Source organism: Podarcis bocagei (genome assembly GCF_964188305.1).
Source record: "Podarcis bocagei genome assembly, chromosome: 18".
NCBI lineage: Eukaryota > Metazoa > Chordata > Lepidosauria > Squamata > Lacertidae > Podarcis > Podarcis bocagei.
In genome coordinates, this window is record NC_138144.1 from 1,713,332 (window position 1) to 1,740,639 (window position 27,308).

General features: G+C 48.8%; 1 protein-coding gene and 2 long non-coding RNA genes across 3 annotated transcripts in view; 2 read left to right on the forward strand and 1 right to left on the reverse strand.

Moving 5' to 3' along the window:
* LOC308577795 overlaps positions 1-27,308 on the forward strand; it is a 67,975-nt gene that overhangs the window by 11,346 nt on the left and 29,321 nt on the right. The window lies entirely within an intron of this gene.
* On the forward strand, positions 561-26,536 carry MFSD12 (major facilitator superfamily domain containing 12). Its single transcript, XM_081177856.1, has 10 exons — positions 561-1,141; positions 13,343-13,553; positions 14,815-14,947; positions 16,304-16,501; positions 18,809-18,901; positions 20,457-20,549; positions 21,019-21,189; positions 22,005-22,099; positions 25,342-25,472; positions 26,077-26,536. The coding sequence occupies exons 1-10, from the start codon at positions 859-861 to the stop codon at positions 26,163-26,165; spliced, it is 1,497 nt and encodes a 498-aa protein (XP_081033982.1). The 5' UTR covers positions 561-858; the 3' UTR covers positions 26,166-26,536.
* LOC308577811 lies at positions 22,109-24,824 on the reverse strand. Its single transcript, XR_014003709.1, has 3 exons — positions 24,334-24,824; positions 23,755-24,052; positions 22,109-22,675 (listed from the first exon to the last, which is right to left on the reverse strand). It is a non-coding gene; the product is annotated as an uncharacterized lncRNA (long non-coding RNA).

Genomic DNA, 27,308 nt, shown 5'->3' on the forward strand with positions numbered 1-27,308 from the left:
GAGCGCCGCAACCCCAGAGTCGGTCACGACTGGACCTAATGGTCCCTTTACCTTTAGCTTTGAAAAATTTCAGTTCCCAGGGTTCTCTGGGGGAAGTAACGCGCTTCAAAGGTGTGTTCAATATCCTTTAGAACAAGGCTTCCCAAACTTTGGTCTCCGCTTGTTTTGGGACTACAACTCCCATCATCCCTAGCTTGCAGGACCAGGGGTCAGGAAGGATGGGAATTGTAGTTCCAAAAAAACCACGCTGGAGACCCACGTTTGGGAAACCCTCCTTTAGAAAGCCGAAATTACAAGGGCATTCATTCCAATGGGTCTACTCTGGAGTAGGATTCCGCTGAAGCCGAGGGAGCGGGGCCGACGCCTGCTGACACAGCGCCAGGAATCTGCCACCGTGGCCGTTTCGCTTCTCTTAACGCTACTAGGAAGCAGCATCGCCCGGGGCGGCAACGGGGCGGAGAGTGCGGTGCTCGGCTCCTCCTGTGCTCGGGCGGGTTTTCCTCCGCCCCCGGAGCCTGCCCATTGGCTCCAGCGGCGGCTTGGCCTCGGATCCGCGATGGAGAAAGAGGAGGAGGCGCGGAGATCTGCGCGCGGTGGTGGTGCCAGCCCGCTTGGGGGCGCCGCGGAACCGGCCAGCTGGACGCGCCTCCGACGCGCACGGGGGGTTTCCCGGAGCCCATAAAAAGCCGGTCGGAGGACGCATGGCTGGACAGAGCCTCCCGCGCGTCCCGGCTCTCCTCTGCCTCCGCTGGGCTCCGTCCGGGCCCGCCCTGGACGCCCGCCTGCTCGGAAGCTGATGCGCCCTGCCCGTGCGCTTTTACGCGCGGCTGGTGCGCTTTTACGCGCGGCTGGGGCGCCATGGGAGACTCCCAGCGGCGGCCGCCGCCGGAGCCTTTGTCGGCGCGCTCCCGGCTCAGCTACTCGGTGGGGCATTTCCTCAACGACCTGTGCGCCTCGATGTGGTTCACCTACTTACTGGTTTACTTCCACTCCATCCTGGGCTATAGCACCAGCCACGCGGGGGCGCTCTTGCTGGTGGGGCAAGTGGCCGACGGCGTCTGCACGCCGCTGGTGGGCTACGAGGCGGATCAGGCCGGCGGCTGCGGGCGCTACGGGAGGAGGAAGTCGTGGCACCTGGCCGGTGAGCTTGCAGCGGCGCGGGAATGGTGGAGAGGGGTGGGAAGAGAGATCCAGAGGGAGCGGGTTGTTTGCAGGAAGAGCTATGGCTTTGCATATATCTAGGAAAAGAGAGAGACAAGCCCAGGCTGGATAGAACCGGCCTTGCCTGGGGCTTGCCGGATTCTCCTCTGCCCCAGCATCTTGCCTCTGACAGAGGACAGCTGAGCAGATCTCTTCCCGGCGTTTGATTATTTCATTTGTTTCCAAATGTGAGTTGGTTACATTGAAACCTCTCAAAGCCACTTAACAACACTGGCATCAGTGACAAAAACAGCTTCGCATTTTATTAAAAAACAAATTGCCCTTTTAAAATGTGGTTTTTTGTGGGGAGGGGGTTGGGTTGTTGTTTTAATTTTTATTAGCTATTTTGTGGTTTTATATCTTGATTTTGGTCTGTGAACCGCCCTCAGAGCCCCGGGTGTATATAAATTCAATAAATAAAAATTTTATTGTTTATTTTGCACACAAATTCCTACGAAGCAACTTTTTGCAACATCACAGTATGGTAAAACACGTATATAAAAATGCAATGTGGATTGGCAGTCTTAACAATTTTCAACCCAGGGCACTTAGTATCTGGGATAAGGGTGTGTTTTTTTAAAAAAATTGTCTTCTTAAAAGGCTTTTAGCTCCCTTCATGTGGTACACTGTCCCAGGGCATGGAGGGTTGATTTTAGATTACAGTGGTACCTCTGGTTAAGAACTTAATTCGTTCCGGAGGTCCGTTCTTAACCTGAAACTGTTCTTAACCTGAAGCACCACTTTAGCTAATGGGGCCTCCTGCTGCCGCCACGCCACTGGAGCACGATTTCTGTTCTCATCCTGAAGCAAAGTTCTTAACCTGAAGCACTATTTCTGGGTTAGCAGAGTCTGTAACCTGAAGCGTATGTAACCCGAGGTACCACTGTATCTTGATAAATAGCCACTAAGTGCATCTGTGCTTTCCAAAAGAGTCATATGAGGTCAGGTCAGAAGGGTCATCAAGTTCAGCGGTCCATTTTCCACTCCATGCTTCTTTGATATTTGCAAGCAGGACTTGAGGAATACAGCTGTGTTGGCTGGTTCGTTTGTTGCCCAGTGGTAGACTGCCATGGCTGGTGGAGGTTTATCTCTCTCAGGTGTGGCAAATGGTGAGAAAGGTGTCCTTGGAGTTGGGAGTCCAGCAGCCACTGTTGCTCCCATTAAATGTAAAGGGACCCCTGACCATTAGGTCCAGTCATGGCCGACTCTGGGGTTGCGGCGCTCATCTTGCTTTACTGGCCGAGGGAGACGGCGTACAGCTTCCGGGTCATGTGGCCAGCAGGACCAAGCCGCTTCTGGCGAACCAAAGCAGCGCACGGAAACGCCGTTTGCCTTCCCGCCAGAGCGGTACCTATTGATCTACTTGCACTTTGATGTGCTTTCGAACTGCTAGGTTGACAGGAGCAGGGACCGAGCAACGGGAGCTCACCCCTTCGCGGGGATTCGAACTGCCAACCTTCTGATCGGCAAGCCTTAGGCTCTGTGGTTTAACCCACAGTGCCATCCGCGTCCCTTTTGCCCCCATTCCCTACCGCAATTCGAATCAATGGAGGAGATTACCTGCCGCAATTAAATTAATATTATTTAGAAACAGCGTTCCCTCCCAGAGTGTGCAATGCTTCTTTGATACGATACGATACGATACGATAATCTTTATTGCCATTGTCCCCTACAGAACAACGAAATTGAAAAAATCTACATCAGACATTCAGAAACCCACAAGCCTGCTATCCCAGCTGTCCCAGCCTGGTTAGTCCCCTAAAAACTCTGATACCCCATAATTAAATACAATATACTCCCATAGAGACTACCTTAAAGTAAAGGTAAAGGGACCCCTGACCATTAGCTCCAGTCGTGGCCGACTCTGGGGTTGCGGCGCTCATCTCGCTTTACTGGCCGAGGGATCCGGTGTACAGCTTCCGGGTCATGTGGCCAGCAGGACAAAGCCGCTTCTGGCGAACCAGAGCAGCGCACGGAAACGCCGTTTACCTTCCCGCCGAAGCGGTACCTATTTATCTACTTGCACTTTGAGGTGCTTTTGAACTGCTAGGTTGGCAGGAGCAGGGACTGAGCAACGGGAGCTCACCCCGTGGTGGGGATTTGAACCGCCGACCTTCTGATCGGCAAGCCCTAGGCTTACACTGCGTTTAAAACCAAAATCGCATTCGGATAGAAACTGTTTCTCAGGTGGCTAGTCCTAGTCCTCTGGAATCAGGGATAGGGGAACACAGTGGCCATTCATACAGCCCCCATTCTCTTTACATTAAACTTGAAAGCCCACAGTTGGTTAGAGCATGCCAAGGTCGCAGGTTCGATCACAGTACGGGACTGCTACATATTCCCTTCATTTCAGGGGGCTGGGCTCGGATTTCTTCCAACTCTACAATTGTGTGATTCTATGTAGGGGAGAAACTATGATCAGTTAAGTGCAATGCGTGGTTCCAAGTTCCGCAAACTCTTGTGTCTGAGAGAGGGCCAGGGGAACTTCTAGGGCGGCTATTCATAACTCTTATAAAACCTCTCACATCTGGTTTTTTTTTGAAACCAGGACTTCCCCCTTCTTTGAGCTGTGCCTTGTAGGGAGACAACCCTGACTCTTTGTTACATCATCTTGTTCAGAGGTTTGATACCTTGGCCCAAATCTTTCGCATCCATCGAGATCTGCTCCATTTGCACCTTCGGGAAGAACTGGGCACCTCAGACATAATTATCTCTTCTTAAATGTAAAGGGACCCCTGACCATTAGGTCCAGTCGTGGCCGACTCTGGGGTTGCGGCGCTCATCTCACTTTATTGGCCGAGGGAGCCGGCATACAGCTTCCGGGTCATGTGACCAGCAGGACTAAGCCGCTTCTGGCGAACCAGAGCAGCGCACGGAAACGCCGTTTACCTCCCCGCCGGAGCGGTACCTATTGATGTACTTGCACTTTGATGTGCTTTCGAACTGCTAGGTTGGCAGGAGCAGGGACCGAGCAGCGGGAGTTCACCCCGTCATTGCGGGGATTCAAACCGGCTACCTTCTGATCGGCAAGTCCTGGGCTCTGTGGTTTCACCCACAGCGCCATCTCATGTAAAAACACGCTGATTCCCGGACCGTCCGCGGGCCGGATTGAGAAGGCGATTGGGCCGCATCCGGTCCCCGGGCCTTAGGTTGCCTACGCCTGCTCTAGAGAGTTGGACCTGCCTGCCACAGGTGATCAGCAGGAGAGGCGCTTGTCTGCGATCTCCTTTGCCAGATCTCCTCTGCTTTTTTACGCTGAGCCTTGGTTTAGTTTAAGCATTAAATGTGCCGACTTTGTTTGTTCCCGGCTGGAAGGACGTCGTTCCTGTTTACTCTCCGTTCTGATTCTCCGACTTCCTCCTTTTCCCCTTGTGCTGAACTCTTAGGAAAACCTGGCCAGTGGGGTCATAAATTGCTACTTCAGGGTTTTTTTCGACATGTTTGTTGGGACGCTGTGTTCCAACAAGAACAGGAGCAAGAGCTCCGCATGGCTTATCGCCGCTGCTTCCATTTGCGATGAGTCAGGTCGTTCTGAGAACCCACGACAAAAGATCACTCAGTCCTAGAATCATAGAATCCTAGAGTTGGAAGAGACCCCAAGGGCCATCGAGTCCAACCCCCTGCCAAGCAGGAAACACCATCAGAGCACTCCTGACATATGGTTGTCAAGCCTCTGCTTAAAGACCTCCAAAGTAGGAGACTCCACCACACTCCTTGGCAGCAAATTCCACTGTCAAACAGCTCTTACTGTCAGGAAGTTCTTCCTAATGTTTAGGTGGAATCTTCTTTCTTGTAGTTTGGATCCATTGCTCCCTGTCCGCTTCTCTGGAGCAGCAGAAAACAACCTTTCTCCCTCCTCTATGTGACATCCTTTTATATATTTGAACATGGCTATCATATCACCCCTTAACCTCCTCTTCTCCAGGCTAAACATGCCCAGCTCCCTTAGCCGTTCCTCATAAGGCATCGTTTCCAGGCCTTTGACCATTTTGGTTGCCCTCCTCTGGACACGTTCCAGTTTGTCAGTTTGTCCTGATCGTGTTCCCTCCGGAAGGAAGATCTTCTTCCCTCTCTCCTAACGTTACAACTCGTGGGCATAAAAAAACCACAGAATTTAGGGCACCCCAAAGGTCATCCAGTCCAACCCCGCTTTGCAATGCAGGAATCTCAGCTAAAGCTAAAGCTGGAAATTACAACTAATCCAGAACGTGGCAGCCAGACTGATGACTGGGAGCGGCCGCCGAGACCATATAACACCGGTCTTGAAGGACCGGCATTGGCTCCCAGGACATTTCTGAGCACAATTCAAAGTGTTGGCATTGACCTTGAAAGCCCTAAACAGCCTCGGTCCAATATCCCTGATGGAGCGTCTCCACCCCCATCATCCAGCCCAGACACTGAGGTCCAGCTCTGAGGGCCTTCTGGCCGTTCCCTCCCTGCGAGAAGTGAGGTTACAGGGAACCAGGCAGAGGGCCTTATCGGTGGTGGTGCCTGCCCTGTGGAACGCCCTCCCATCAGATGTCAAGGAAATAAGCAACTATCTGACTTTTAGAAGACATCTGAAGGCAGCCCTGTTTAGGGAAGCTTTTAATGTTTGATGCATTACAGTATTTTAATATTTTTTTGGAAGCTGCCCAGAGTGGCTGGGGAAGCCCAGCCAGATGGGCGGGGTATAAATAATAAATTGTTATTATTATATTATTATTATATAAAGCAGCCATGACAGATAGCCATCCGACCTCTGCTTCAAGGAAGGAGAGTCCACCTCGCAGGGCGGTTCGGACATTTGGTTATGACCCCGGTCATACCTTCTTTAAACGCTTGTTTCTTTGTACGCACCACTTCTCTCCAAACAATACCCCTTTGTCGCTGTTAATTGCACGGTGCGCTATTTTCAACGTGAATCGCGAGGCTTTGGCTTGAATCCTCTGTTCGTTCTGCTCTGAGTAGACCCACCAAAAGGAATGGCCGCGACTCGCCGGCTTTCGAAACGCTGGTGTGAGACTTTATATGGCCTTCTGCGAAGGTTGTTCATCCTGAACACAACTTCACACTTCCAATCGCCTTCTCGTTTTTAAAAAAAAATAAAATATTTATTAAATTTTTTTGAAATATAACAGTAAAAAGGAAAAAGGAAAATACAAAATAAAAACAGTTAAAAACATATATTTTTTCTTTTACTTATTTTCTTTTAGCTTATTTCCCGGACCTCCTCATACCTCCCTTTTTTGTATTCCACTTCAATTTATTGGTTCAGCAAATCCTTACCATTAGATTTTAACCCATTTATAACCCTTTTTTCATATTCTCTTAAATCATTACAGCTGGAAACCCCTTAGTTGCTATCCAACATCATTCTATCATTCATTAATTTTACAATATTTCTGTAGATAGTCTTTAAATTTCTTCCAGTCTTCTCCAATCGCCTTCTCAATCCGGCCTGCGGACGGTCCAGGAATCAGCGTGTTTTTACATGAGTAGAATGTGTCCTTTTATTTAAAATGCACCTCTGGGTTATTTGTGGGGCCTGCCTGGTGTTTTGACATGAGTAGAATGTGTGCTTTCATTTAAAATGCACCTCTGGGTTATTTGTGGGGTCTGCCTGGTGTTTTGACATGAGTAGAATGTATGCTTTCATTTAAAATGCACCTCTGGGTTATTTGTGGGGCATAGGAATTTGTTCATATTCTTTTCCAAAATATAGTCCAACCCCCACAAGGTCTGAGGGACAGTGGACCGGCCCCCTGCTGAAAAAGTTTGCTGACCCCTGGCATAAATAATATACACAGTCTTGAATCGACCAAAATAAAAAACAACCGTATGCAAATAATAATCTGTGAGTTTACAGAAATTAAACTTAAGTTAAATTTATACAGTCTCTCTCCCCCCCCCCATCTTTTTACTAACATAAAATAGACGTCCGATGATTTCCCCATGCAAACTTTCTTTCTGGTGTTAATAACTGATCGTTATTAACTTACTCTTTCTGTGTTTTCTGATACCTTCTTACAACAATTTGTACCCTTCTTTCTTAACAGTGACTTTCAACAAGGGTCATTCAAATGTTGTCACAGGTATTGTAGCAATGTTATAGTTCCGTAAATAACTCATATATATATATATATCCCATTTTTGAAAGGGGTTGTTTGGTGGCTGGCTGTGATTTTCAACCTCAGCAGCTGAGATTGGAGTTGGGTTGGTTTTTCCGGTGGGCGGCTGATGGCGAAAGCTGTGGCCAAAGTCCCATCTCCTCAAGGCGATGAGTCCGGCTGGTCAACAGTCACATGACCTCTGCTCACATGACCACAAAAAAGTGAGTCCATGGGGCGGACTCTAGATAGGATTCCCCTTTCTATTCGAGGGTCAGTCAGCCAGCAGCAAGTTAATAATAATAATAATAATAATAATAATAATAATAATAATAATAATAATAAATAATATTGTTTAGTCGTGTCCGACTCTTCGTGACCCAATGGACCAGAGCACATCAGGCACTCCTGTCTTCCACGACCTCCCGCAGTTTGGTCAGACTCATATTATTATTATTAATAATAATAATAATTTATTATTTATATCCCGCCCATCTGGCTGGGTTTCCCCAGCCACTCTGGGCGGCTTCCAACAAAGCATTAAAATACAGTGCTCTGTTAAACATTAAAAGCTTCCCTAAACAGGGCTGCCTTCAGATGTTCAGGCTAGATCCTTATGTTTTACTCGAGAGTAGACCCCTTTGAAATGAACGGACGCAAGGAACTTGCACTTGGGTAGATTTGTGTATGTGCAGACACACCCCAGCCTCCACAAGGCTATGAGGTTTTACCCAGTGTTCGCCCTGCTCAGAGTAAACCCATGGAAACGAATGGCCGCGACTGACTTGGGTCCATTGTTGCCAATCACCGTATTTTTCTCCCTATAAGACGCACCAGACCACAAGACGCACCTAGTTTTTGGAGGAGGAAAACAAGAAGAAAAATATTCTGAATCTCAGAAGCCAGAACAGCAAGAGGGATCGCTGCGCAGCGAAAGGAGCAATCCCTCTTGCTGTTCTGGCTTCTGGGATAGCTGCGCAGCCTGCATTCGCTCCATAAGACGCACACACACATTTCCCTTTACTTTTTAGGAGGGGAAAAGTGAGTCTTATAGAGCAAAAAATACGGTAACTGGCTGAGGACTAGGAACTTAGTTTAACTTCGAGAAAGGACCCTAGAGAGCAGATCCGCTGAAACGAACTAACGTCGGATCTGCAACCTAAAAGTTAACTGCTTTGTGCAGAATGCCGTCCTGGGCAGCTTGAATTTTACGGTTTTTTGGTTTTAATTTGTGGCGGTGAAAACCCCAGAAAATAATATCCTGCCGCAGAACGGTTGGCAGAGACACAGAAACCTTGGAGGGGAGTGTTAGCTCTTGATAACGCCGTGTGTGTTTGCAAGGGACAGATAACTCAGCGAAACTTTTTTCTCTTTTAAAAAGAGGAATTGGAAAGTACAGATGCCGTATGCCTCAAACATCTGACTTTTCTTCGTCGCACTGAAAAGTTCCCTTTTCTGACGCAACTTGCAAAAAGGGTATCATTGGTGGACTGTCTCCTTCCTGGTTTTGTTGCTTTCCCAAATCACAGGAGGCTTAATCATCAAAAAGCAAACAGATCCACGTCCGAATTTTTCTGGGTCAAAGTGAATCTGGGAGCAGTTCTAGGTTGGGACAGAGGGTCTTGTGACTGGAGGGGTGGGCAGACTTCTTAGGCTTTAGATAAGCAATGATCTCATAAAGCAGATGAGATTTTTTCTTCTTCTTCAAAAAGGTGAACTTTGCCCAGCACTGGGGGTGTTGGGGAATGAGGACACACGACCGAGCTACAAGCAATCAGCAAAGCATTTTTGAATCCACTGGGAGATGTGTGTGGGCACATGTGTCTGGATTTTAGCTTCATTTTGTGATGACATCTGTTGTTGTTTAGTTGTTTAGTCGTGTCTGCCTCTTGGTGACCCCCTGGACCAGAGCACGCCAGGCCCTCCTGTCTTCCACTGCCTCCCGCAGTTTGGTCAAACTCATGTTCATAGCTTCGAAAACACTGTCCCACCATCTCGTCCTCCGTCGTTCCCTTCTCCTTGTGCCCTCCATCTTCCCCAACATCAGGGTCTTTTCCAGGGAGTCTTCTCTTCTCCTGAGGTGGCCAAAGTCTTGGAGCCTCAGCTTCAGGATCTGTCCTTCCATTGAGCACTCAGGGCTGATTTCCTTCAGAATGGAGAGGTTTGATCTTCTTGCAGTCCATGGGACTCTCAAGAGTCTCCTCCAGCACCAGAATTCAAAAGCATCCATTCTTCGGCCATCAGCCTTCTTTATGGTCCAGCTCTCACTTCCGTACATCACTACTGGGAAAACCATAGCTTGAACTATACGGACCTTTGTTGGCAAGGTGATGTCTCTGATAACATCTGTAGAAAGGAAGAAAAGCAGAAATACATTTATTGTTTCAAATTTACTACCTGCCCATAGCAGCTATAATCATTATCATACATACAGTCGTACCTTGGTCCTCAAACAACTTGGAACCCACTGCAAGCCTGGAAGCAAGTGTTCCGGTTTGCGAACGTTTTTCAGAAGCCGAACGTGCTCCATTTTGAGCGCTACCTTTCCCATTTGAGTGTTACGCTGAGATCTGTCTGTTTTCGCTATTTATTTTGCGTTTTTGTGACTTTGTTTTGTTTCTGTGACTGTGTGGAACTCAGTCCAGCTACTGATCGTTTGTGTATGTGACTCCAGTCCATTATTGCTTTCATTTAATGGATCAACGGTCTCGTCAGATAGTAAAATTCATGTTAAATTGCAGTTTTAGGGGCCTGTTTCTAAAAGTCTGGAACGGATTAATCTGTTTTGCATGACTTTCTATGGGAAAGCACGCCTTGGTTTTGGAACGCTTTGGTTTTGGAACGGACCGGAACAGATAAAGTTTGAGAACCAAGAGACCACTGTACAGTCATAAAAGCTGTTGTAGGAAAATCCTTGGGCTTGATTGGATTACCAAACGATTGCCAAAAGAGGAGCAAAACAGCAGATATTTATTCGACAACTGTTGCAACAATTCTTTCACCCACCACATGGGAGAAGCAGGATGGAGCCCAGAACAAAGGATGGCTCCCACTTTTATCAGTTTTACAGAGATACCCACAACACACCTAAAATTACATCATGAATACATCAAATGTTGGGAGGAAAACCTGGTCATCTGGGCTTGCCCTTGCCACTCCCTCGACCTCCACCATACACCAATCGAGTGTTGCAAAAGAGATATTTACCGTATTTTTCGCCCCATAGGACGCACTTTTTCCCCTCCAAAAATGAAGGGGAAATGTGTGTGCGTCCTATGGGGCGAATGCAGGCTTTTGCTGAAGCCTGGAGAGCGAGAGGGGTCAGTGCGCACTGACCCCTCTCGCTCTCCAAGCTTCAAGAAGCTCTGCGCAACCCTCGGGAGACCGGCTCCGAGGGTTGCGCAGAGCTGCCTGCAGTCCCCGGCTCAGCACAGCTCTGCGCGGCCATCGGGAGCGGGGCGCTAAGTCCCGCCCCGCTCTGGATGGCGGCGCGGAGCTGCCTGCAGTCCCGGGATCAGCGCAGCTCTGCGCGGCCACCGGGAGCCGGGGGCGAAGCCCCGCCCCGCTCCGGATGGCGGCGCAGAGCTGCCTACAGTCCCGGGATCAGCGCACTTCTCCCCATCGCCAGCCCCACAAGCTCGGGGGACAGCGGGGAGGCAGAGCGTGCCTTCCCACTGTTCCCTGACCTGGTTCTTCCAGCCCCGCACCTGGGGGGGAAATAAAAAATTTTTTCTTTATTTCCCCCCCCCAAAAAAACTAGGTGCGTCCTATGGGCCGGAACGTCCTATGGGGCGCAAAATACGGTACATGCCCCTGTTTCCCAGCCAAGTTAATCACACCCTTTTGTCTTCATCTTGGCTTGCTATTGTTTAAAACCAAAGTGCTGCACCAACAAGCACAAAACAACCCCTCTGCAGCGCCACAAATCCAACTCAGTGGTGTGAACGTTGGAAAATGTCGATCGCTTCTCCTATCTGGGCAGTTATCTTTCCACAAGGGCCGACATTGATGCTGAAATCCATCATCGCCTGAGTTCTGCGAGTGCGTCTTTCTCCCGATTGAAGCGCAGAGTGTTTGAGGACTGGGACGTTCGCAGGGAAACCAAAATGTTTGTGATAGAAACAGATTTACTTTTCCTTTTCACTTGCTTACAAAGCTGTTGCACTGCCAACCTTACTGTATGCTTGTGAAACGTGGACCACTTATAAACGCCATCTCCAACTCCTCAGAAGATTCCATCAACGGTGTCTCCGAAAATTTTTACACATCACCTGGGACGACAGGCAAACTAATGCCAGTGTACTGGAAGAAGCAAAGATCGCCAGTGTCAAAGCGATGATTCTTCAACGTCAACTTCATTGGACTGGTCATCATCATCATCATCATCATCATCATCATCATAATTTATTATTTATACCCCGCCCATCTGGCTGGGCCTCCCCAGCCACTCTGGGCAGCTTCCATAAAAACCAAAAATACAGTAAAATATCACATGTTAAAAACTTCCCTGAAGATGTCTTCTGAATGTCAGGTAGTTGTTTTTCTCTTTGACATCTGGTGGGAGGGTGTTCCACAGGGCGGGCGCCACTACCGAGAAGGCCCTCTGCCTGGTTCCCTGTAGCTTTGCTTCTCGCAATGAGGGAACTGCCAGAAGGCCCTCGGTGCTGGACCTCAGCGTCCGGGCAGAATGATGGGGGTGGAGACGCTCCTTCAGGTATACTGGACCAAGGCTGTTTAGGGCTTTCAAGGTCAGCACCAACACTTTGAATTGTGCTCGGAAACGTACTGGGAGCCAATGTAGGTCTTTCAAGACCGGTGTTATATGGTCTCGGCGGCCGCCCCCAGTCACCAGTCTAGCTGTTGTGTGGATGCCAAATTGCCTTCTAAATCCGGCCCACGGATGGTCCGGGAATCAGTGTGTTTTTACATGAGTAGAATGTGTCCTTTTATTTAAAATGCATCTCTGGGTTATTTGTGGGGCATAGGAATTCGTTCCTATTTTTCCCCAAAATATAGTGCGGCTCACCACATGGTCTGAGGGACAGTGGACTGACCCAAGGCTGAAAAAAATTGCTGATCGCCTGGCTTAGGGCCTCATCAAACCTAAATCCAGCCCGGGGTACCACTGTACAGCAGTACCTCGGATTACATACGCTTCAGGTTACACACTCCGCTAACCCAGAAACAGTGCTTCAGGTTAAGAACTTTGCTTCAGGATAAGAACAGAAATCGTGCTCCGGTGGCGCGGCAGCAGCAGGAGGCACCATTAGCTAAAGTGGTGCTTCAGGTTAAGAACAGTTTCAGGTTAAGTACGGACCTCCAGAACGAATTACCGTATTTTTCGCTCTATAACACGCACCCGACCATAACACGCACGTAGTTTTTAGAGGAGGAAAACAAGAAAAAAAATATTCTAAATGAAACAGTGGATGTATGATTTTTGTGGTTCATGCTGTGGCCACAGACATGTGATCTGATGGTGAATTTGGGGTGACCCAGTGGAAAAATTCTGAGGATCCATGTGGATCCGTGCTTTGTAACCACGTTTTAATTGGGGAAGGAAGGAAAAGCACTCAAGGGACAAGGAGCACGCGTGGGGTGGGTGGAGAAGGATGCTGCTAATAATGAAGAAGAGGGGTATAAGTGGAGAAGGCTCCTCTCCTCTCCCACTTTGCTCCTTTAAAGCAAGCAGGCTATCTGTCCCTCTCTCCTCCCCACTCAGCGGCTCTTCTCCCGCTTTGCTGTTTCAAAGCGAGCCACGGAGGAGGGAAGGAAGGGGAACCATGGATCCTCTGCTCACGACTGCAGCAGATCCCCCCCCCCCGCCACCCATAGGCATTCCCTCCATAACACGCACAGACATTTCCCCTTACTTTCTAGGATGAAAAAAGTGAGTATTATGGTGCAAAAAATACGGTACTTAATCCGAGGTACCACTGTATATATATTGAGCAGTCCGTAAGTGCTTGTTAAATAAACAGAGAGCATCTTTGCAGAGCCTGCTCCCAGTGTTTTAAAATGCCCCTTCTATCTCTTATTTCCTTCTCCTGTAGGTACCATCTGCGTCCTCCTCTCCTTCCCCTTCATTTTCAACCCTTGCCTGGGATGCTCGGAGAATACCCCCCAGTTTGCAGCCCTCATCTACTTCATCCCCTTCATCGTCATCTTCCAGTTCGGCTGGGCCGCCACTCAAATCTCCCACCTCTCTCTCATCCCAGAGTTGGTGGACAGCGATCATGGAAAAGTGGAGCTCACAGCTTTCCGGTGAGGCCTGGCGCTCAACCAAAGGACTTTCTCGCCCTGATCTGACCACAGTGATCCATGCGATGGTCACCTCCAGGCTTGACTACTGTAATTCGCTCTACGCGGGGCTGCCCTTGAAGCTGACCCAGAAACTCCAGCGGGTGCAGAACGCCGCGGCGAGGCTCCTTACGGGGTCTTCGCCGCGGGATCACATTCATCCAGCGCTTTACAAACCGCACTGGCTCCCGGTGGAGTACAGGATCAGGTTTAAGGTGCTGGTTTTGACCTTTTAAAGCCCCATGCAGCCTAGGACCCTCGTACTTACGGGACCGCCTCTCCGGGTACGCCCCGCGGAAGACCTTAAGGTCCACAAATGACAACACTTTGGAGGTCCCAAGTCGCAAGGTGGTTAGATTGGTCTCAACTAAGGCCAGGGCCTTTTCAGTGCTGGCCCCAGCTTGGTGGGACGCTCTGTCCCAAGAGACCAGGGCCCAGTGGAACTTGACATCTTTCCGCAGGGCCTGCAAGACAGAGCTGTTCCGCCTGGCCTTTGGTTTGGACTCAGTCGGACCCTTCTGTTTCCCTCCCCTTAGGGTTTTGATCTATGGGCTACTATTAAAATGAGGCTGCATTTTAAATTGCATTTTAACCCGTATTTTAAATTGTGTGTCGTTCCCCCCCCCTTATGTTTTTACTGTAATTTTACTGGTGTTAGCCGCCCTAAGCCCGGCTCTGGCCGAGTATAAATAAAATTAATCATAGAATCCTAGAGTTGGAAGAGACCCCAAGGGCCATCGTGTCCAACCCCCTGCCAAGCAGGAAACACCATCAGAGCACTCCTGACATATGGTTGTCAAGCCTCTGCTTAAAGACCTCCAAAGTAGGAGACTCCACCACACTCCTTGGCAGCAAATTCCACTGTCGAACAGCTCTTACTGTCAGGAAGTTCTTCCTAATGTTTAGGGGGAATCTTCTTTCTTGTAGTTTGGATCCATTGCTCCGTGTCCGCTTCTCTGGAGCAGCAGAAAACAACCTTTCTCCCTCCTCTATGTGACATCCTTTTATATATTTGAACATGGCTATCATATCACCCCTTAACCTCCTCTTCTCCAGGCTAAACATGCCCAGCTCCCTTAGCCGTTCCTCATAAGGCATCGTTTCCAGGCCTTTGACCATTTTGGTTTCCCTCCTCTGAATACATCAAATGTATTAATAATCATTATTAAATTCCATCCTTGAACCGCGTGATTCCTGACCACATCCTCTCCCGTGGCTTTTACAGGTATGCCTTCACCGTCATGGCTAACATCACCGTTTATGCAGCGGCCTGGCTACTCCTTCACTTCCAGGTGGGCCACCGCGGGCAGCCAGAACAGAGTCACCACCTCGGTCGCCATGACATCCCCGTCTTTCGGGTGAGTGCAAGGAAGAAGCGGAACTCTTCCAGCAGAGTCCTTAATTGCTCCTGGGCCTCTGATGATGATGATGGTGGTGATGATAATAATAAAAACAACCAACAACTAATAATAACAACTAATAATAATAATTTATAATAATACAGTGGTACCTCAGGTTACATACGCTTCAGGTTACAGACTCCGCTAACCCAGAAATAGTGCTTCGGGTTAAGAACTTTGCTTCAGGATAAGAACAGAAATCGTGTTCTGGTGGCACAGTGGCAGCAGGAGGCCCCATTAGCTAAAGTGGTGTTTCAGGTTAAGAACAGTTTCAGGTTAAGAACAGACCTCCGGAACGAATTAAGTACTTAACCCGAGGTACCACTGTAATTTATAATACCCCACCCATCTGGCAGGCACCACCACCGAGAAGGCCCTCTGCCTGGTTCCCTGCAACCTTCTCTTTTAAATTAGAACCAGTGAAGGCGGTGAAGGTCCGGTGTGAGTGTCTGGAGGCGGTTGGAGGATGGATGGCAGCTAATGGATTGAGGTTGGATCCTGACAAGACAGAAGGACTGTTTTGGGGGGACAGGAGGCGGGCAGGTGTGGGGGACTCCCTGGTCCTGAATGGGGTGACTGTGCCCCCGAAGGACCAGGTGCGCAGCCTGGGGGTCATTCTGGACTCACAGCTGTCCATGGAGGCGCAGGTCAATTCTGTGTCCAGGGCAGCTCCATCTGGTACGCAGGATGAGACCCTCCCTGCCCGCGGACTGCCTGGCCAGAGTAGAATAAGAATATGTGGTAGTCAATATTAAGGATTAGAATATTAATAAAGGAGAAGAGGTTAATCATTGAAAATAATCAACATACCGTATTTTTCGCTCTATAAGACGCACCAGACCACAAGACGCACCTAGTTTTTGGAGGAGGAAAACAAGAAAAAAAATATTTTGAATCTCAGAAGCCAGAACAGCAAGAGGGATCGCTGCGCAGTGAAAGCAGCAATCCCTCTTGCTATTCTGGCTTCTGGGATAGCTGCGCAGCCTCCATAAGACGCACACACATTTCCCCTTACTTTTTAGGAGGGAAAAAGTGAGTCTTATAGAGCAAAAAATACGGTAATTAGAAGTATGAATTTGGAGAACTGACATAATGAAATTCAGTTACAGGGGATTTGAGGAAGTCAAATTCTCAATGTAATGAGAATTAGGTATGTGAAGAAACCATTTTTCTTTGTGTTTAGGTTATTGTAGTATAATGCGCTTTTCTTTGTTGTGTGTTTTGTTACGCCATTTTTGTGAGAAATGTTGAAAATCAATAATTTTTGGGGGGAAAAAGGAAGTCAAAGCCTTTCTCTTCCTCCGCCAAATTCAGAACCTGTCTCTGATCGTGGTGGGCATCGGCGCCGTCACTTCGCTTCTCTTCCATCTGGGCACGAACGAAAAGAGTGCCCCAGTTTCCAGGCTCCCGGATCCTGGGGAACGGACCCCCCTGTTGCCCCCAGATCGAAAAAGCCCAGCTCGGCCCCTGCTGCTCTGGAAACATTGGCTTTTAGAACCTTCTTTCTACCAGGTGAGTTCAAGCGATGAGGGAGCAAGGAGATAATTGGCCCCAGGCAGGTGACTGGGTCTCTATTGCCTTAGCCCCACGGGATATAGGGGGCCTAGCCCCAATTCCAAGATACTGAGGGCCTTCTGGCGAGTCCCTCCCTGCGAGAAGCGAGGTTGCAGGGAACCAGGCAGAGGGCCTTCTCGGTGGTGGCGCCCTCCCACCAGATGTCAAGGAAATAAACAACTATCTGACTTTTAGAAGGCAGCCCTGGTGCTGATTTTGAAAGCCCTAAATGGCCGTGTATCCCCGAAGGAGCGTCTCCACCCCCATCATCCAGCCCGGACACTGAGGTCCATCTCTGAGGGCCTTCTGGCAGTTCCCTCCCTGCGAGAAATGAAATTACAGGGAACCAGGCACAGGGCCTTCTCGGTGGTGGCGCCCGCCCTGTGGAACGCCCTCCCGTCAGATGTCAAGGAAATAAACAAGTATCTGACTTTTGGAAGACACCTGAAGGCAGCCCTGTTTGGGGAAGCTTTTAATGTTTGATGTATTTTGATATTTTGTTGGAAGCCGCCCAGAGTGGCTGGGGAAGCCCAGCCAGATGGGCGGGGTATAAATAATAAATTATTATTATTATTATTAGCCCAATGAAGCTGATCTTTGTGTGGTTAACTATTGAGATCCACCTCTTCCACGGATGGGCTGTCTGGAGGATACAGTCATACCTCTTGTTACATCCGCTTCAGGTTATATTCTTTCAGGATACGTCCCGCGGTGACCCGGAAGTAACAGAACGGGTTACTTCCGGGTTTCGCCGCTCACACATGCACAGATCCCACCGCTGCCACCATGTAGTAAACCCTTCGCCCCCAACTGCCCCTCCCTCACCTGTCTTTGCTCTCCAGCCAGAACAGGTTTCTTGAGCAGGCTGGCTGGCGAAGGTTTATTTTTTCCCAGAAACACAGGCCGAAATAACACCGGTAGGGCTGCCACCACTCCCTTTGTCCAGGGGAACCCAGAGCCACAACCCAGGGAGAAGGGTGTGTCCCGTTAACCTGGCAATTCCCCCCATTCTACAAGCTGAATCCACAGACTTGCAGACAGAAATTCTCACGGTAGAGCGTAACTAAGCGGAAGGCTAGGATTTAGCTATTCCCCCGGAAAAGGCACAGATACCAAACAGGTTCTTCTTTAAAAATTTATTTTAAAAGAATAACAAAAAACATGTTGAGAACAACAGGCGCATCTTATGAAACTTGCAAGCAAAGAAAATAAAAACGTTGCATAGTCTAACTAACTTTACATACTCACAAAGACACACAGTTAGGATAGTCAAAGTCCTTTCAAGCATCTGCGTATTGAAGTTGTTTGAAGATTTCCATTTCAAAAGACGAAACGACGGCTATTAGGTGGATGTTACAGCAGGGCATCTTTGCGTTATGCACGGAAGTGGCGAATCGCGGGTCGCGTTCTGCTCATGTTGCGAACGGGGCTCTGTATAGTTTGGGTTGTTCTGTCCCTATAATTCTGGTGTTGTTTTTTTTACAGAGGTTATTTTAAACATCCTTTACAGTTCGTTATATATCATTTCTCAGTAAGCTTTAACCTCGCTACAGTGGTCCCTTGGTTCTCAAACGCTTTGGTACTCAAACGACTTGGAACCCAAACAGTTCAAACCCGGATGTAAGCATTCCAGTTTTCGAACTTTTTTTGGAAGCTGAACGTGATCCGTTTTGAGTGTTGCACTTCCGATTTGAATGCCACACTTTTCCGTGTATAAGACTAGGGTTTTTTTACTTACAAATTATGTGGGAAAACTGCGGGTCGTCATTATACACGGGGCAATCTCCCCCCCTATTTTCTTAAATTGGAGTCCCTAAAAATTTGGAGCATCTTAAAGGTAAAGGTAAAGGGACCCCTGGCCATTAGGTCCAGTCGTGACCGACTCTGGGGTTGCGGCGCTCATCTCGCTTTATTGGCCGAGGGAGCCGGCGTACAGCTTCCGGGTCATGTGGCCAGCAGGACTAAGCCGCTTCTGGTGAACCAGAGCAGCGCACGGAAACGCCGTTTACCTTCCCGCTGGAGCGGTACCTATTTATCTACTTGCACTGGTGTGCTTTTGAACTGCTAGGTTGGCAGGAGCAGGGACCGAGCAACGGGAGCTCACCCCGTCAAGGGGATTCGAACCGCCGACCTTCTGATCAGCAAGTCCTAGGCTCTGTGGTTTAGACCACAGCGCCACCCGTGTCCCAGGGAGCATCTTATACACAGAAAAATACAGTATATAATAATCCTCCCTTGACTGTCTCTCCTCTTCTTTCTTTCCAGGTGGCAATATTGTATATGGCCACACGGCTCATCGTCAACCTCTCCCAAACCTACATTGCGATGTACCTCACCAATTCACTCATGCTCCCTAAGGTGAGTCCGACTGGAGGCAGGCTTGAGGATTGAAGCATCCTTCACCTGGTTGCTAAGGCAACCGGCTCCTGAGGATTCGAGGGACCAGTTTCATTTCCACCCCCCAAATTTTTTTATTGGTTTTCCAAATTTATAACAAACATAAAAGAAAAACATTACAATATAAAAAACAGACAGACAGAAAGACATTTATCCTAACTTTTACAATCCCACTTTTGTTAGGTGAGTTCCTTGAATGCCCCTAGCCGAGTTTCCATCTAACTCATTGTAGCAGTTTTCCAACACTATTTTCAAATAAAATTAACTTCAATTAACATCTTTCTTTCTTTTCATATTAACTTCTATCCCCAGGGTTATGCAACTGTAACATATTCCACTCCTAAGCCAATCATTGCTTAATGTGGATTACGAAATTGTTGCTAATATTTTGGCCGATAGGTTGAAGAAGGTTCTGTCAGATTATATTCACAAGTTCTGTCTGGACATATGAAAGAGAATGTTAGGAATATAATCAACATTTTGCAAAGATTAGAAGTTCAAGGGACCAATTTCAAAACACACCCACCCACACCCTGGGCTCTCTTGTGGAGTTACAGAAATCTAGCTGTTTTTGGAGCAGGATTTGCCAATCAGGGGAGATTTGCAGAAGGTTGCCACACATACATGGCGCCAGCGGTTTGCCATTTCCGGCGACATCTCGTGAGAGACCCCCAAAATCTCCCAGGGGCTTCCGAGACCCCGGTAAACGAGGCTGTTGTGAGTTCTCGCCGGAAGCCTCTGTCTTTTCTCATGAGGTGGCGGTTGAGTTCTGCCTCAGTCCGGATGGTCCGGTCTGATATATGTAATTATAATATAATTTATCATTTATACCCCGCCCATCTGGCTGGGCGGCTCCCAACAAAATATTAAAAACACGACAAAACATCAAACATTAAATACTTCCCTAAACAGGGCTGCCTTCAGATGTCTTCTAAAAGTCAGATAGTTGTTTATCTCTTTGACATCTGATGGGAGGGCGTTTCACAGGGCGGGCGCCACCACCGAGAAGGCCCTCTGCCTGGTTCCCTGTAACTTGGCTTCTCGCAATGAGGGAACCGCCAGAAGGCCCTTGGGAGATGGACCCTGGTGTCTGGGCTGAACGATGGGGGTGGAGACGCTCCTTCAGGGATACTGGGCCGTTTAGGGCTTTCAAGGTCAGCACCAACACTTTGAATTGTGCTTGGAAACGTCCTGGGAGCCAATGTAGGTTTTTCAGAACTGGGGTTATAGGGTCTCAGCAGCCGCTCCCAGTCACCAGTCTAGTTGCCGCATTCTGGATTAATTGCAGTTTCCGGGTCACCTTCAAAGGCAGCCCCACATAGAGTATATTGCAGTAGTCCAAGCAGGAGATAACCAGAGCATGCACCACTCTGGAGAGACAGTCTGCGGGCAGGGAGGGTCTCATCCTGCATACCAGATAGAGCTGGGAGATGGCTGGTCCTGGTTTCCAGCTCTTCCTCCTCCAGAGATAACAGAGTCCATCCTGTTTTTTCACCTGACTCTTGCCTTCCTGCAGAGGTTCATCGCCACGATCCCCCTGGTGATGTACATTAGCGGCTTCCTCTCCTCATTTCTGATGAAGACTGTGAACAAGAAGATTGGCAGGAATGTGAGTAGCTCACATGCATCTCTGGGTTATTTGTGGGGCCTAGGAATCCGTTCATTATATTTACCGTATTTTTCGCTCTGTAAGACGCAGCAAACCACAAGACGCACCTAGTTTTTGGAGGAGGAAAACAAGAAGAAAAATATTCTGAATCTCAGAAGCCAGAACAGCAAGAGGGATCGCTGCGCAGCGAAAGCAGCAATCCCTCTTGCTGTTCTGGCTTCTGGGATAGCTGCGCAGCCTGCATTCGCCCCATAAGACGCACACACATTTCCCCTTACTTTTCAGGAGGGGAAAAGTGAGTCTTATAGAGCAAAAAATATGGTATTCCCAAATAGAGTCCGGCCCCCTAAAAGGTCTGAGGGACAGTGGACCGGCCCCCTGCTGAAAAAGTTTGCTGATCCGTGGTTTAGTGTTTCTCTTCCCCTCTATAATTTTTCAAAATCTCTTCTTTTCTCTCCTTTATGTTTAGCTCACCTACTTCGTGGGCTTGCTAATCATCCTGGCGTTTGCTTCCTGGGTGGCTTTGGCTGAAAGAATCGGTGTGGAGATCTATGGGGCAGCCGTCCTCTTGGGCACTGGTTCGGCCACAATCCTGGTAACTTCTCTCTCCATGACGGCCGACCTCATCGGCAGCAACACAGTACGTAATGTGGGCATGCACAGAGCGCACGGGCGATCTTGCCAGGGAAACACACACACATACATCACCAGTATGCGGATGATACCCAGCTCTACCTCTCTTTTAAATCAGAACCAGTGAAGGTCCTGTGGGAGTGTCTGGAGGCGGCTGGAGGATGGATGGTGGCTAACAGATTGAGGTTGAATCCTGACAAGACAGAAGGACTGTTTTGGGGGGACAGGGGGCAGGCGGGTGTGGAGGACTCCCTGGTCCTGAATGGGGTCACTGTGCCCCTGAAGGACCAGGTGTGCAGCCTGGGGGTCATTTTGAACTCACGGCTGTCCATGGAGGTGCAGGTCAGTTCTGTGTCCAGGGCAGCTCCATCTGGGATGCAGGATGAGACCCTCCCTGCCCGCAGACTGCCTCGCCAGAGTGGTGCATGCTCTGGCTATCTCCCGCTTGGACTACTGCCATGCACTCTACATGGGGCTACCTTTGAAGGTGACCCAGAAACTCACTAGAGCAGGCATCCCCAAACTTGCACTTTGAGGTGCTTTCGAACTGCTAGGTGGGCAGGAGCAGGGACCGAGCAACGGGAGCTCACCCCGTCATTGCGGGGATTCGAACCGCCGACCTTCTGATCGGCAAGCCCTAGGCTCTGTGGTTTAACCCACAGCGCCACCCGCGTCCCTTATTATAATTATGTCATAAATTATTCCATTCCATCTTCATAACACACTTTACAGTACATTTCGAATTATAGCTATTTTAAATTCTGTGTGTATGTACGTTGAGCTTTCCTGGAGCCCAAATGGCAATCTCGTTTTCTCCAACAGCACAGCGGTGCCTTCGTCTACGGAGCCATGAGCTTCACAGATAAAGTCGCCAATGGAGTGGGCGTGATGATCATCCAGAATTTGCACCCGTGCCCGTAAGTAGGAATGTTACCAGTTGAAGCCGCAAACCGTATGCAGCAGTTGCAGGGTGCAAGACGCTTTGCTCCTGGTGAGAGCAATTCTGAGAAGGAACAGCTCTTGGATAATAAACTTGATTTGAAATAGGCGTATAATCATTTCAATCTCAACTTGGTCACTGTATTCTTCGCTCTATAAGAAGCACCAGACCACGAGACGCACCTAGTTTTTGGAGGAGGAAAACAAGAAAAAAAATATTCTGAATCTCCGAAGCCAGAACAGCAAGAGGGATCGCTGCGCAGCGAAAGTAGCAATCCCTCTTGCTGTTCTGGCTTCTGGGATAGCTGCGCAGCCTGCATTCGCTGCATAAGACGCACACACATTTCCCCTTACTTTTTAGGAGGGAAAAAGTGAGTCTTATAGAGCAAAAAATACGGTATTTATCATTTTGATGCAAGCCATTTAAATGCTTTGCCGATTCGGCCGAGGATTTTACATATGTTAAGTGATGAACTAATATGTTTAATTTCATAATGTGAAGATCTAAGGATATTAATGTTTAAGATACATTTTATAAGAACTGCTGTCAGGGGCTCAGGAACAGAGGCACAGGGGAGAGAGGAAATGGAGAGCGGAGGGGAAGAATCCGAGGGCAGCGTAGGGGAGTATGACAGTGACCCGAGAGATTCCATGAGCTTCTCCAGCGAATCAGAAGATTCCCAGAAGGAGGCGCCGATGGCCAGGGCGAGGGGGGTCCCAGGGTGGACACACCAGAAACAAGGGGCCAGCGGGGACTCCCAAAGCAGCAGCTGGAGATCAGGACCAGCTTCCCCACCAGAGCGTAGTGGGGGGGAAGAGTCCCATGGGGCAGGGCCAGCGTCTCCTCCAGCAGGGAGAGGAGATGAGTCAGGGCTGACCACGCCTCTATCGGAGAGTGGGGGAACGGAGGGGAGGTCGGGTCCAGCTAGCCCCCCCGAAGGGGGAAGCAGTGACAGGAGCAGTGTAACGGTCAGGAGGAAGGTTGCCGGCTGGGCGCGCGCGCCAAGTTCAAATGTACAGGCGCGTGGGACAGCAGAAAACCTGGATTGGGAACCAGGTCCTAAAGCCCGCCGGAAGCAGGGGGAAGACTCAGGGGACTCAGCGTCAGAAGAGTCTAGGAAGGGCGAGACCCCAGCTGACAGGAGGACCCAGAGGAGGAAAGAGCAAAGGAAGAGGTGGAGCAAGGCTAGAGTCTTAAACTGGTGTCTGGGGGGAGGAGATTCAGACGGAGCTTCAGCGGTCTAGAGTTTCAGACGTAGAGCTGCGCACCGCGGCTGTGAAAGCGAAAATGAACTTCAATAAAGACTTTTGTAAATAACAACGAACTGGCGTTGGTCCTTTGTGAGCTGGGACCTCGGGCAGCTCTGACAACTGCGATTTGGAAAACCATTAAAAGGATATGCAATGAAATTCAACCAAGGGGAAGCGAGGAAGTCACTTAGCAAAGTTAATAAGTGTAATTTTTAATAAGGCTATGATTTATGTTTGTTTGTCTTATGTGTTTGTTTGTTTGTTTGTTTGTTTGTTTATATTATTGTGAAAACCAATAAATAAATAAATAAATAAATAAATAAATAAATAAATAAATAAATAAATAAATAAATAAATAAATGCTTTGCCGATTAAGTGGTACAGCCATACCTTGGTTGCCGAACGGAATCCGTGATCGTTTTAATGTTTTCATACGCTGCAAACTGCTTCAAGTTTTTTCTTAAAAGTATAAAGCGGTGTCGAAATTAAATAAGTAAACCGGCCAAAAACCTAGGCGCGGCTTCCAATTAGCTGCAGGAACTTCCTGCACTCATCCGGAAGCCGCGTGGGACGTTCGGCTGCCGGAAATTGTTCACGAACCGGAACGATCGCTTCTGGGTTCGCAGCGTTCAGGGAACCAAAACGTTCGAGTTGCAAGGTGTCTGTCAAGCGAGGGATGACTGTACAGTGGTGCTTCGCAAGACGAAATTAATCCGTTCCGCGAGTCTCTTCGTCTTGCATTTTTTTCGTCTTGCGAAGCACGGCTATTAGCGGCTTAGCGGCTATAAAGGGCTTAGCGGCTTTAAGAAAAAGGAAACAAACTCGCAAGAACTCGCAAGACGTTTCGTCTTGCGAAGCAAGCCCATAGGGAAATTTGCTTGCGGAACGACTCAAAAAACGGAAAACTCTTTCGTCTTGCGCGTTTTTCGGCTTGCGGGGCATTCATCTTGCGAGGTACCACTGTACATCGTTTCCCAGGAAGCTCTCGCTTGGCTTGTTGGCTGCTTCCGGTTCTGTACGCAAGAGATCTCCCGGGAATTTGGCCCAAAGTCGCTCTTCCTTTAACAGGTTGGAGGTTGGAGGATGGATGGCGGCTAACAGATTGAAGTTGAATCCTGACAAGACAGAAGTAGTGTTCTTGGTGGACAGGGGGCGGGCAGGTGTGGGGGACTCCCTGGTCCTGAATGGGGTAACGGTGCCCCTGAAGGACCAGGTGTGCAGCCTGGGAGTCATTCTGGACTCACAGCTGTCCATGGAGGCGCAGGTCAGTTCTGTGTCCAGGGCAGCTCCTTCTGGGATGCAGGATGAGACCCTCCCTGCCTGTGCACTGTCTGGCCAGAGTGGTGCATGCTCTGGTTATCTCCCGCTTGGACTACTGCCATGCGCTCTCCGTGGGGCTACCTTTGAAGGTGACACAGAAACTGCAACTAATCCAGAATGATGCAGACAGACTGGGGACTGGGGGCAGCCGCCGAGACCATATAACACCGGTCTTGAAAGACCTACATTGGCTCCCAGTACGTTTCTGAGCACAATTCAAAGTGTTGGTGCTGACCTTTAAAGCCCTAAATGGCCCAGTATCCCTGAAGGAGCGTCTCCACCCCCATTGTTCTACCCGGACACTGAGGTCCAGCACCGAGGGCCTTCTGGCGGTTCCCTCTCTGCGAGAAGCCAATTTACAGGGAAGCAGGCAGGGGGCCTTCTCGGTAGTGGCACCCTCCCTGTGGAACATCCTCCCACCAGATGTCAAAGAGAACAACAACTACCAGACTTTTAGAAGACATCTGAAGGCAGCCCTGTTTAGGGAAGCTTTTAATGTTTGATGTATTACAGTATTTTAATATTTTTTTGGAAGCCGCCCAGAGTGGCTGGGGAAGCCCAGCCAGATGGGTGGGGTATAAATAATAAATTATTATTATTATTATTAACAAGCCCCTGTTGCCTTCCCCTTTTCCTTCTCTCTCCCCAGGACGGAACACTGTTGCGGCAACTGCATTCCCTTTTACCGTTGGGTGATGGTGGCTGTCACCGGAGGAATGGCTGTCGTCGCCACCCTGGGCCTCGCCTGCATAATGATTTGGCCCATCCGCGTCCGGTTCCGTAAGTCGGGTTTCGTTTTGCCTTGGGGGGCGGGGAGACGGGGACCCGGCCGGCGAAAGAGGTGTCCCCTCAGAACGAACGAATGAATTTTTTATTTGTTACAAGTAGGTAGCCGTGTTGGTCTGCCGTAGTCAAAACAAAATAAAAATAAAAAATTCCTTCCAGTAGCACCTTAAAGATAAAGGGACCCCTGACCGTTAGGTCCAGTCGTGGCCGACTCTGGGGTTGTGGCGCTCATCTCGCTTTACTGGCCAAGGGAGCCGGCGTACAGCTTCCGGGTCATGTGGCCAGCAGGACGAAGCCGCTTCTGGCGAACCAGAGCAGCGCACGGAAATGCCGTTTACCTTCCCGCCGGAGCGGTGCCTACTTATCTACTTGCACTTTGTGCTTTCGAACTGCTAGGTTGGCAGGAGCAGGGACCGAGCAACAGGAGCTCACCCCGTCATTGCGGGGATTCGAACCGCCGACCTTCTGATCGGCACGTCCTAGGCTCTGTGGTTTAACCCACAGCACCACCCACGTCCCTATATATGACCTTAGAGTTCCTATAACGAAACCTAAACGAACAGCTTCATCGACCTTCGTTTCTCGCTTCTTCCTGCAGATGATGTCTCCATTTCGGGACTGGCCGGCACGCAATCACGGGAACTCGGAGACTCCGAAGGCGGCCAAAATCCCGGTGTCGTCAACTGAGGCTCTGTTTCCTTTGGAAGGGGAGCGAGCCGGAAGACGCCACGGCAAGGAAGACCCAAAGACCCGGCTGCCCTCCCCTTGATCCAACTGGTTTCCTCTTGAGAATTGGGACCATTCGCAACTCTTTCCTTTCCCCCCTCCTTGCACATTTTGCACAGTTCCTTCTCGTCACCTGCCCTGAACTTCCTTTTGCACGTCGAACACAAAAGTTACTAGACCTCACGAAGGAAGACATTCTCCACCCACCCAGCCCCTATCTTCCCTGCCCTCGCCACATCAGACCACTTTTATATACATATATAAATATATAAATCTACTTGTATATAAGAATTATAAATAAAGGTGTGTGTTTTTATTAAAAAAGAAAAAAAGGAAGTTTAAGTAAAGCTGTTTCTTTTATGTCTGTCTCTTCGCTAAGTCATAAAACCTGGACGTTGAAGCCAGTGCTGTTGTTTTAGTTTATATATATATATATATATATATATATATATATATATATATATATATTTCGCTTTATTGATTCCAAAAAGAAAACAGTCAACGAAAAGACTTGTGACACATTACAAAAAGATATAATGGTTTTGTAATACGTGTCTTCTATGGGATGGGGAGGCAACGCTAAGGCCCGGGGGCCGGATCCGGCCCAATCACCTTCTCAATCCGGCCCGCGTACAGTCCGGGAATCAGCTTGTTTTTACATGAGTAGAATGTGTCCTTTTCTTTAAAATGCATCTCTGGGTTATTTGTGGGGCATAGGAATTCGTTCATTATATTTTTCGGTTCATTTGTTTTTTGACTGCGGAACCCAGTTCAGCTACTGATGGATTGATTGATTGTTCGACTGCAGAAATGGATAAAAGCCCCCCCCCCTCCAAACAATGACCATCATCAGTACAGGTAAGGAAAAAATAATAATTTTAATTCTTATCATGTACATACCGTCTTGTTTATTTTATAGTGCAGTACATTGATTATTGCTTTCATTTTATGGCTCTCGTTAGATAGTAAAATTCATGTTAAATTGCTGTTTTAGGGGTTGTTTAATTTAAAAGTCTGGAACGGATTAATCCGTTCTGCATTACTTTCTATGGGAAAGCGCACCTTGGTTTTGGAACGCTTTGGTTTTGGAACGGAATTTCGGAA